The following is a 12,630-nucleotide window of genomic DNA, read 5'->3' as shown; positions in this document are numbered from 1 at the left end:
AGTTGGCCAGGGGGTGATGTCCCACCCTCTGCTCATGCCATCGTTTCCCCTTGCCATCGTGGAGCTTCCCCTCAAGCTTGTAAGCCAAAATAAATCTCTTTTTCCCAGAAGCTGCTCTTGGTTGGTTGATTCCTACCAGCAATGTGAACTGGACTGCAAAAGTAAAATGGTACCTAGGAGTGGGATTGCTGCTAGACACCTGACTGTGTGGTTTTGACCTTTTGGAGCTGATTTTCAGAGGAATGTGGGAGGATTTGAAACTTTGACCTAAGAGACACCTTGCAGTGCTGTAAGTACAGCTTGATGGACTATTCTGGTCAGAGTTGAAGGGCCTGAATGCAGTAAGAACTATGGACTGTGAGGTTTGGCTTATGAGGGTGAGAAAGAGCTTTGCTTGGACTGGGCTAGCAGTTTGTATGAGAAGCTTGCTCTTATGCCTGTGTCCTGAGAAGTTGTACAGGGTTGGTTTGCTTAGAAATGAACTGGTGTGGGCAGAGGGATATGTCACAGAAAGAAAAAATCTTTGGGTGAACTGTTGCCCATTCAGCTGCAACTGAGAGACAGGGCTAGCTGACCTGCACTGGGGCAACAGGAAGAATGTCGATTCTTTTGAAGGGGCCTGAATGCTGAAGGAGTGTCCTGTTCTTCAAAGTCTGCTTTATTCTCCTATGGATAAACAAATTGTCACCCTACGTGGTATTGTGGAGTATAAGAAATGCAGGAAAGAGAGGGTCATTGAGTTTGCAACATGGTCTTGTGTTTTGGAAATATTCATGGGCAGTGTGAAGCTGGTTTTGTTGGTTGCCTGCATAGAGACCCCACGGGGCCATGAGGATGAACTGTGGCTTGCAGTGGAGACCCAGTGGAGATTCCAGGACCATGTGATGGCTGCCAAGGAGAGCTGCCGACCCGATGAAGTTTTCCAGGACTGTGAGTAGCCTAGCTGGAGGGTCAGAATTGGAATGCCAGAGATGTTGCTGGTTAGAATTATCAGACTTGGAGATTTGTCACTGGCTAGAGTTGTTGGACTTGAAGCTACGGAGTTTGATGTTTGCCCTGGTTGTTTTAAATCTTGTATTGGTTGAATGTTTTTTTGCTATGCCCATTGTCATATTTTGCAGTGTGAATATTTATTCTGTGCCATTATGGGTTTTTTGATGTTATCTTTTGGTGTTATGGCTCAGTTAAAAGATCTTGGACTATGGGGATGTATGAACATCATTAGAATAGATAAAAACTATGGGACTTCTAAAGTTAGATGAATGCATTGCATTTTACATCATGTATTGTTATCAATTTATGGGGGCCAGGGGCAGAATGTGGTAGTTGGATTCAGGTGTACCCCATAAACTTAGGTGTTCTGAATGCTAGGTTTCCAGCTGATGGATATTTGGGAATTAATGCCTCCTGGAGGGAGTGTATTGTTGGGGGCGGGCTTATGGGTGCTATAGCTAATTTCCCTTTGCCAGTATTTGACACAGTCTCCTGTTGCTTTGGTCCACCTTATGTTGGCCAAGGATGATGTCCCCCCTCTGCTCATGCCACCGTTTTCCCCTGCCATTGTGGAGCTTCCCCTCGAGCCTGTAAGCCAAAATAAGTCTCTTTTTCCCAGAAGCTGCTCTTGGTTGGGTGATTGCTACCAGCAATGCGAACTGGACTGCAACACCTGTCATCCTAGCACTCAAGAAGTGGAGGTGGGAGGACCAAAAATAAATAAATAAAAGAGAAAAAAGCACCAATAACAAATGAAACCACATTTTTAATCTTTCATGATAAATTCAGAATATGCCTTATGATCTGGAATACTGTTTTGTACTATTTATTAATGTTGTAGCTATCTTTAAGTATTCTTGCAGATGTATTACAAAGTACACATTTTAGTAAAACTTAATTCAAGCATTATTAAATTTTTAAATTAATTTTTGGTGAACTAAGAGCTTTACAAAATTTTCTCCTATAAAGTCTTTAAAATATTCCATATTTTAAGTTTTTTTTGGGGGGTCTCCATTGGGGATTGACCTAGGCCTTTGCACATTTTCAACAAGTGCTCTACAGTTGTTGCTATATCCTCAGCCCTAAATTTTTTTTTATGTACGTTGATGGAATCATAAGTATTTTTCCAATAAGTTCTTATGCATTCTTCAATAAATTAATCACAACCACCTTGTAATTTGTCATTAATATTAACCACATATCATAGTCTTTCAATTTTCTTTTTATTTACTAAAACTTGTAACTACTGCTAATTTTAATACAGAGGTACTTATTTTGATAGTCTCTTCTTAGTTCTAAGATTTGGTTATAAAGATGTAATCTTTAAGTAAGAATGGTTTTGTGTCTTCCTTTTCAGGACATTACTGTTTCTCTTGCTTGTTTTATTGACAGATTTTTCACCACTGTGCTGAAAAGGCTTGTTATCATCAGCACTGTTTTTTATTTTTCAACCTCAAGAGAAATGTTTCTCCATTAGATGTGTTTCTTTGTGTGTATGTATTATTCTTTTTTGCTGAGGAGGATTCTGGTCATGTAATGGTTTGGCTTATCAGTTCATCTAAATGCCCGTATGTTCAATGGCTGGCTGTCAGTCTTTGGCACTAGTAGGAGCTGGTAGAATTTTAGGAGGTAAGGCCTATGGAAGTAAGTCATGTTTATTGGTAATGTACTCCTGAATGCAAGATGGTGTACCCACGAAGGATTAGTTGGGATACCAAGCTCTTCTCCTTCTTCTTCTTCTTTTTTTTTTCTTCTTGGCTGCTGAGGCAAGCAGCCTCTTTTGCAATGTGTTCCAGCCACTGTAAGCTTGCTCTCCACTGCCCAATGCTCTGGGTCAGCAACCATGGACTGAAACGTCTGAAGCCATAGGCCAAAATAAACTTCCACCTTATTCATTGAGTATCTCAATTATTTTTTCATAGCCATGAAAAGCTACATAAGTAGATCACCTTTTCCAGGCTATTGAAAGAAACAGCCATTTCTACTATGTTAAGGACTTAAAAAAATGTACACACACAAAATGAACTTTATTAAATAATTTGTTCTGTATATTGAGAGTAAGGTGATCTTTTTTCTTTATATTACTATGACAAATTGCACTAGAGTATTTTCTTATGGTAAACCACATGACTAAAGAGATAAGCTCATCTTGGTTATGATGTATTATGTGTATTTGCCACACAGTTTCATTCAGTTAACTACTCTTTCTATTAGAATATTCATATCTACATACTCACAAGTGAAATGGGCAAATTGTTTGGTTTTTCATACTAGTCTGGTTCTAGAATCAAGATGCCTTCAAAAAGTGAGGTGAGAAGCATGCATTATTTTATGAAAGAATTCCATAAAATAGAGATTATGTGTTCTTTGAAAGCTACATTAGTTTATTATGCAAGAATGATTTCTTAGCCTCTTGTCTTAATTTAGTTACTTTGAGTGCTTCTAGAAAATGTTCTCATTTATCTGTTTTTTAAATTAATTATAAAATTGCTCAAAATAGTATGTTATCATTTCTAAAACCTTGCATATTTATGTTTCCCCTTTGCATTCACATTCATTTTTTGTTTGCTTGCATGAAAGTGTATGTATGTCCCAGTGCTCATACAGCAGCCCAAGCACTCACCTGCAGAGAGGTGTGCTTGCCTATTATGTCCAGAGCAGAATGTCACTTCAGCCCCATCGCTTTTTTTCCCTTCCTTATTTGATTCCAGAGCTTATCATCCTCACACTACAGCTGGACAATTCTCTACAGTCTCTGCCCCCCCCATTCCAACAAGATTGGCGTAAACTGACATGCACATGGTCATGCCCAGCTATTTATGTGATTAGTCCTTGGGATAGAACTGCACTGCTTTCTCAGACCTCCTCAGGACTTTATGCTTGCACAGGAAGGGCTCTTAGACACAGCTATGTTCTTTTGGCCTTCATGTCCTCTTATTTATCAATATTGTCTATAAAAGAATTAGGTCTTAATTTCATTAATATTCTGTTTTTCTTTTTATTTTCAGTTTCAATGACTTCTACTTTGACGTTCAGTCTTTATTTCTGATTTCTTTGAGATTCCTCTGTTGCTTTTCTGGTAAATTAATGAGTTGAAACTTGATTTAAGTGTTTCTTGCTTTTGAGAAATGTGTTTAAAATATGATTTGCCCCAAATACTAATTAGTTATGTTCTCCCAACATGTCATATTTTCATTGTTACTCAGTTCTAAATAGCACTTAGTAAACTTTTAGCCATGCAGCTTTTTCAAAAAGTTATTCTGTCATATATTAATTTTAATTTAACTGAATCATAAAACAGATTATGCTCTGTCTATGGCCTGATATATGAATGGTTAATTGTTATGACTTTTCTACTATGATTAGAAAACAATGTGTGGGCAATGGCATTTATTGTCTCCAAATCTCCTAACAAGCTCAAACATTTATACCTTTTCCACATTTTAGATATTAGTTCTTTTTAAAATCTTATTTTATTTGTGTATGTACACTTAGCCTGGCATGTACCCTATCAACAAAGTTTTAAGTAAATAATCCACTCTTCTTGGCTATCAGACCTAGCACTACTAAGTGGATCTTCCTTAATTGGGTCTTCTGCTTCATATCTAGAATTCTGTAAAGAAATCTATAAAGGCCATTCTTGGCCACTTTTATGATAGTTATTGATCTTATTTTTAATGTTTTTGCTCTAATCTGTTCACTCTGGTTTACTTATCATATATTGTTCAATATATTGTCCTATTTTTATTATACTATGTCTCTCAGATGCCTTTTTGCTTTTACTAAATAACTCATCTTGCTTTGGGATCTAAAAGTATTTCACAAAATATGGAATCAAGTTTAAGATCCTGACCATCTCTGGTGCCCCTCTAGTGAGACTGGTGGTCATGATGTGCAGGCATTTCTCAGGCATCAGGCATTTTGGCTGCTTAGCCCAGCCACTGTATATTTGCTGAGACCACTTCCTTACGAGATGATCCTGACTCTCAGAGAATTTCCCTGCTATTTTGCTATATTCCTCACTGGTTCTCAATTAAAAATCTTTTCAATAAGCACAGAGTCCTCAGTAGGTGTACATGATTATGCCTGAGTAACACATGATCAGCAAGAGCATCTTTCTGGCTATCCGTAGTAGGTGCTGTCACTTTTTTTATTTTCAGCTTTCAGTGATCTTGAACCACAAGGGTCACATGAAGGAGAAAAGCAATAATAACAAGCTGCTCAATCTTTTCCCCACGTGAAATGCTAAGACCTTTTCTGGTATTGACTGTCATTCCAACACTTCTCAACAAAACAGTAAGAAACAATTTTGTTTTCCCGTCTCTTCCTGTCCCTTCTTTGGTGTCTCAGATCTAGAATTCTCCTTCTGTTTCTGAGGTGTCCCCAGTGTTAGGTTTGAGGGTTGACAAAGATAGAGGGCAGCAGTCTTCTATAGAGAGGAGGGAGACTGAGTCTGACAAATACGGAGTGGTTGAGGTCAGATTAGAACAGCACATCACTCATGCTGCCAAGTGCCTCCTAGGAGTAGCGCAAGCTTAGGGGTGAAATCAGCTTTCTTTTCACTACCAGTATAATTTCATCTTCCTGTCGGAAGCCAGTTACTCCTCCATTCCATGTTTATAGACACTTTCTCCCTTCTAACTATTTTTCTAAACCTTACAAGAGTTATACATGCTGATGGACAATGCTCTTGAATTCTGATATGCCGTCTGCAAGTGTTACACAGCAGCAACATTCCAAGTCAGAATCAACCTCAGAATGGCTCAGAATAATCAATCAAGACATGTTGTTTGGTGATTTTCTCATGCTAGCCTATGCTAGAGAAGCCCTATGCTGTTGCTAACCCCAAAGGATGAGAAAGTGGAAGATACTGCTCAGCAAGTGACATGTACTAATGGTACACGTGGTTATTCACAGGTATGTGTTTTATAATGACACTGTCTTATTTCTCAGCGGCCCTGCAGCATGCATGTGATCTTCAGGAATTCAGGTAGGAACACTATACCACATAACCCTGTGATGGGACACAGTATTTTTCTATATTTGTGATAAGGATTTATAACATGGTGCCAAAGAAAATAAGTTGTTTTGCAGAGTGGAAAAGTACACAAACTGTTCCACAAGTTTAATGTAAAGGGACGCAGGGGCACTGGGTAGGTGTTCTTACTATTTATGTTACAATCTGAGCCAGGATTGCTTCAAGTGCAGGCCTCAGGTGTCCCAAGAGAATCACTAGATGCTTTAGACTTGTGAAAAAAATGCACACACACTCTCTTCTTTTTCTCACTAAAGCCCATATGTTCTTACTTCTATAAACTGATGGAAAGAAAGAAAAAAAAAATAAAAAGAAGAAAAGGAAGAAATATATGTAGGAGGAAAGGAAATAGAAAAGGGGAATTGAAAAGAAGGGAAATAGCAAATAAATGCTTATAATGAGAGTACCTTTTTTGGTTTATTTAAATAAACATTTTTGTTGATAGAATATGCCTTGCTTATTGCTGTCATATTTCTGGCTGGTGACCCACTGAGAGGGTATATGTGGCAGAAAGTGACTTAATTCCTAGGGAAACTCTTGATGATGGGCACATTAAAGATATCCCCAGAAAAACAAATTTCTTGGTCACCTTTCCGCAGCTGACTCTTTGTCCCAATTGAACATTTAGTGTAGTGCAGCTCTCTGCTCCTTCAGATGACCCATGGAGTCTGTGAGCAGCTCACCTACCTTTCCTTGCAAGGTGCACAGCTTCTGCATGCTCCACACTGGTGACCTCGGTGCCATTGACAGACAGCACCACATCTCCAATCTGTAGTCCGGCTTCCTCGGCTGCACTGTCTGTAAGAAGACAGACAACAGTCTCATTGAGGAGGGTCCAAAATTGAGTGTCCTGCTGTTTGTACTCTTTTAAAAAGACTCTTTCTCCACAGGGCCTTTCTTTCTAACTTTAGACAATTGCCTATGTCATTAGTAGGAACGAAAATGCTCTCCTTGTAGTCTCCTTTTCACGCGCAGGGCTCGCACATTCAGCCAGGCATCTAAGCGTCCCCTCTGCAATATAATAGTAAGGCCACTCTGAAACACAATCTATTCATCCTCCAGAAGGTTGGACTGCTAGTTCTCATTCCCTCATTGCTGCGAGGTCTCTTTGTAACCCTGAGAAAATCACTTAACCTCAATATCTTCATCTATAAAGAAAAAAAGGGGGTGGGGGTGGGGTCAGAGCTTCTGTGCAGGACTGTTCAGGGAGCAAGTAATTGAAATACTTATGAAGTTGTGGCAAAACAGAGCTTGGAGTAGTCAGAGAAAAACAAAGAAAACAAGAAAGAAAGAAAAAAGCTGCTTTTACTTTTATTGTTAGGCTCCTTCCTGAGCCTTTTCAGAAAGAAAACCAAAAATAGCCTGGGCCTTAGAATCCAAGCTATAGCATATGGCAAGGGCCTTTTCAGAGGTTGTTTTGTCCCTTGGATTTCTATCATCTTCAGTTAAAGCAGTGTAACTCATAATCTCTAAGGGAAAAAAAAAAAAAAAAAAGCTGTCTCAGGTTTGTTTTAAATAAGTTGTCCCATGCATATATGACTAAAATTCTTCCTGAAACACTTCAAATCTATGGTTTTCTTTATTGCTCCAGTTTAAGCCCATTTCCTGACACTTCTTAGATGTCAATGCTGAGTACATGCAAGCTGTTCATGGGCTTGCATAGCAACCCACTTTTAATGCAGACTGCCATAGGTCTCCTCAAAGATAGGGAATTTTCAAACATGACTCAATTGTGGTAAAATGACTTGGAATACTTTTACTGACTACAGTTGGTTTAAATCTGTTCATAATAGTAGATGATGATAATGCATGGTTCATCAATATACAAGTGAAGAGTAAGCTTTGATAGTTAGACTCATTTATATACAATTGTGTTTGAAATGGTATTATATCTCAGGGCATTGCTGATTATTTGAATATACTCCTCCATTTTCTAAAAGAGCTCAAAGGGCTTATTTATGCTAGTGCTTTCTAGGTTAAGTATCAAAATGGCAATATAGATTCAGTGACAATTTCTTATTAATATTTCTATTCTCCATAATACCCAATATTGTCACATATATAGTCATTCAATAAATACCTATTAAATATTCATTCAAATAAATGATGCAAAATTATGTATCATAGCTTTTGCCTTCAAGGATATAAAATTCTACTGGCAAAAAAGACACGGATAACCAAAAAGAAAAAAGAAAAATACCTTTGCAATATACTAAATGACAAGTGTGAAATAAATATCACAGGTGACAGGTATTGTGAAACATTGGAAAAGGAAATTCTCACCCTAATTTGGAATGCTTAAAAATGATCTTCAGAGAAAATAGAGTATATGGTCTGACTCTGCTGAATAAAGAAACTCTGTTGTGGGGAGTGACAGGGAGGGCAAAGTGGTAGAGATTTCTAGGTGTTCACAAATCTCTCTATCTGGCTTCACAGTTCGGTGCTTTTTCTTGATTCCTCTGCAGTTGAGCCCACAGCATGAGCAAGCCTTAGTTACTGGAATATGCAAAGAAGCAAAGTGTCTGCTTCCAAGCTTGATCAGCTCCCCTACCCCAACGCCTTAACACACTAAGAACCACCCATTCCTATTCTGTTCTCATCTTCTGGCAAATGCAGATGACTTTGGGTCCCTAACAGATGACAGAGCAGGAAAAAGAAACCTGAACCATTAAGCCCTGTGTGGGTGATACTATTTTCACAGGGAGAACCATATTAGACTATTGCTGAGACTAATAAGCTTCATTTTATGTCTTAAACCATCAATGACTTTTCTGTTGCCAAAGCTAGCATATTTTCAAAAAAAAAAAAAAAAGTAAAACAACATGCTATGAACTATAAGCATTTTGAGCAAAAGTATGGAAACAAAATGCTTTAAGACATGACATAAAGTTAGTGACTCAGACAAGCTGGCTATTGGCAGAGGCAGTGGGGAGATAGCCAGCCTTGGAGACAAGGTAAGGGAGAAAGCCAAAACAGAAAGTGCTGATGGTGAAGAGGTAGGACTTGGACTGGATCTTCCAATAATAGAGAGACATTAAAGACTGCAGGTAGAAAATAGATATACAGTGGGTTTTAAGAAGATTAATTTAGAATAGAGATTAAGTTAAGCAGATCAGTAGGACTATTATTATTAGAACTAATTCAGGTCTGCAATAGGACTGGAAATGAGCATGAGCTGAAGGCCTAACAATCTGTTACAGAATCTGAAATGTTCTATTGTTCTCATTTGTGTATCTATTTATCCTTAATGAACCATAAAGTAAAATGACTTATTATTTACTATGGTATTCCCTACACTTAGTATAATCTCTGACATAGGTTAAGGGCTTGCTAAATGTTGATTGAATATCTACTTATTTGTAGATACATTGAAATAACCAGGTGTGGTATAAAGTATTCATTGGCATGGTGGAAAAATAAGTCTGGGGGTACAAGACAAACCACAGTGGCAAACTTTTTGCTTAGCATGAATGAGGCCTAGGGCTCAACTGAGAGAGAGAGAGAGAGAGAGGGAGGGAGGGGATGTTTAAAACACAAGAGATAAGATAGGCATTAGAAATAGATTCAGTATTCAAAGCTCAGACAAATGAAAGAAGAAAACTGTAGAGCACTGAAGATAGAATATAGAAGAATAATTACCTTTAGACATAGGGGAAAGACAGCAAAGAGAAACATAAATCTGAACAGCCAGAATATAGAGAGCACAGACTCAGGAGATAAAATCACTGATGCCAGAGAAGAATTTCAAAGTGAGAGGAATATCAACAGTTCTATGCTGAGTTCATATGAGTAACTATAATAGCAATAGTTTTTATTCTAATTTATTCCAGAAGTAATAAATAGATAAATAAATAAAGACTGAGAACAGATAGGTATATCTGGAAATGGGTGAGTGAATTATACCTAAAAATTATAAGGGCAAATAGAGAAGTTGAAGATAATATTTGTGCTGATTGATGTGTTAAATTATTGTCTAGATCTGGCAATTATGCTTCAAACTATTAAAATTGAATGCATATGCTATATAGTAATAGGGTTTTTCTTAGGTTATTTTAAATCAAATTTTACTTTTCTCCTGGATATCAGATTAAATGATACAACTGTCAAAAAGGAGTATGCAGGGATTGTCCAGTAAGAATGGCCCTGGAGAGGGTGAGATGAAGCCGAACTCTAAAACATTTGGCTCTTGCTTGCAACTCCTAGTACCAGAAATCAGTTATAGTCCACATTGAGCTATTTATCAGAGAGACCTAAGAAGTCCCCCAAATTAGTCAGGCTTCTACCAAAGCACTTGATTTCCTACCTGAGATGAAAGTTAAGACTCTATTGCTGAAGTCACCACACAAACTGCCACCACAGTATAGCTAGAGATCTGGATGGAACCAGGAAGGAAGCCAGTTCCCAGATGGTCTCCCTGTACAGTGCTGGAAAGTGCTACATGAGCTGCTAACAGCATGTGTGCTAACAGGGGGCACTACTATACAAAAGCAACCAACCTGACCAGATGGACACACCTGTGCAATAGTGGCACCTCTGACTGTCTCTCTGATTGGCTCATAGATCTGCTCAGTGGAAAGTAAACGTTAGCTGGAACTGAGAAACAAGGTAGAAACCTATAGAAACCAAAATCATGGACTCCAACAAGACAGTTCCACTAGTCTTTAGCCAAAGAGAGGCCACGCCCACCAAAATCTCTCTTCATTAACAATGCTTATTCTATTGAACCTATGCTGATCTCAGTCTCCTTTGGAGAACCTGTTTTTCTTTCTCAGAAGGCAGCTAGAACTAAGGAGATAAAACACCCCTTGCACATCAGTGTGTGCCCAGGTGAAACCACAGAGGAATTGGAGAGATGAGCAAGAGTGCTGCTTCAGTAGTAAACCTGTCACCCAACACCAGGCTCATAGAAACAGACACTGAAGATACTCAAAATGCACCACTGCAGAAATCCAGAAGCTGCTGAGAGCACAACACTAAAGTAGGTTTAAAACACACTCACCACAGCTCAGTAATTTTGCGGAAGTGGGGGTGCAAACACCGTAAGAGCCACAGAGTGAAAGGGAATGTCCAGAGGCACTGCTCCCTGAACCCTTAAATGATGGCACTAACATAACAAGCTGAAACTGAGCGAGAACTTTCCTACCTGCTGGTTAGCTGTGGTGGTGCTGTAAAGTGTTATGCAGGCTGCTGGGGGAGAAGATTCATCAACAGTCTTCTCAAGAAGTGGATCCTACAAGCTATACAATCAATCAGCTAGGCAAGATGTGCCCATGAGTGCAGTAGTTACACGTAAGTTATGGGAGCAATTAGCTGATCTCTGATTGGATTTGAGGCTGGCTTAGTAGGAGGAAATTCATGCCTGGTACTGAAAACTGGGTCAAATGTTTATGGCTTGGTGAGCCCTAGAGAGAAGCTACCACTTATCTTTGTCTAAGTGGATATGCTAAGCTCATCAAATTGTCTACTAAATGTATATATTTACACATATTAAATGTATATATCCATTTGCTTAATGCTGTTCTTACTTCTGGTTAGAAAAGTGTCTTTTTACAGATGGCAGTGAATACTGGGGGAATTCAAGACTCCTCAGGTTGATGAGAAGAAGAGAGAGCTCAGTGCTTAGCAGTGAGCTAGTCATCTCCGTCACACCCTCCAGGGCTCAGGGAAAGGAGACGGCAGAAGGAAAAGAGTGCTGCTCTCACTGCCAGCTAAGAAAGCTTCTCTGTGGAGATGGTGGTAGACACTGAGGAGACTTACTATTCATCAAAGCTGAAAATAACGGGCTGCTACTATCTCAATACTAAACAAGACCCATGAGACCCTCCAAGTCTCAGGGAACATTGTAGGAGAGGAGAAAGAAGGAATGTAAGACCACAGGGTGAGAAGTAGTACTTTGAGGCACCGCCATCTGGGCATGAAATGACTGGTGCATTAGTGACCTGACACTGGCTGTAATTACATCCATAAAAACTGCACAGTTCCGAGCCCATCAACACTTTTTCATTGAGAACACAGGAGGACAAAAAGAATGAAACATCAAAAAAGAAGAAGGATGACTTGGAAAGAGAAGGGTGCTTAGTGGGTGGATAGGAGTGGACAACATAGGGCCATAGGATGGGAATATGATCAAATTACCATGTATTAGTGTATTAAAATTCTCAGTAAAATGTTAAGAAACATTTATTTTTATTTAAGTGGTCTTAAGTGGAAATAATTCTAGTTTAAATTGTGTAGTTCAGTGATTTTTAGTGCATACATGGATCTGTGCCTTTATCCCTGCAATCTAATATTAGAACACTTTAGTCACTACAAAACTCCATTATTAATAACAGTCCATGCCTTATTACCTACAACTGGTCAGACAACCACAGATCTGCTTCCCATCTCCATGGGCTTTACTACTGAGCGTATTTCATAGAAGTGGAATCCATAAATGCTGTCTTTTTTTTTCTTTTTTCTCTTCACAATTTTTATTAACATTTTCCATAATTATAAAAAAAAATCCCATGGTAATACCTCCCCCCCCCGCACTTTCCCCTTCAAAATTCCATTATTCATTATATTACCTCCCCATCTCAATCATTGTACTTACATATATGCAA

At 38.7% G+C, this 12,630-nt stretch overlaps 1 protein-coding gene across 1 annotated transcript in view; it reads right to left on the bottom strand.

Moving 5' to 3' along the window:
• The window catches only part of LOC101609726, a 117,334-nt gene that overhangs the window by 62,967 nt on the left and 41,737 nt on the right, over positions 1–12,630 (bottom strand). Inside the window, exon 7 of the mRNA XM_045132149.1 lies at positions 6,716–6,826. Within this exon, the coding sequence (XP_044988084.1) occupies positions 6,716–6,826 (111 nt within the window). The remainder of the gene's footprint in view (positions 1–6,715; positions 6,827–12,630) is intronic.

The sequence above is a fragment of the Jaculus jaculus genome, chromosome 13, assembly GCF_020740685.1.
Source record: "Jaculus jaculus isolate mJacJac1 chromosome 13, mJacJac1.mat.Y.cur, whole genome shotgun sequence".
Classification (NCBI taxonomy): domain Eukaryota; kingdom Metazoa; phylum Chordata; class Mammalia; order Rodentia; family Dipodidae; genus Jaculus; species Jaculus jaculus.
This window is presented reverse-complemented; position numbering and strand designations above follow the sequence as displayed.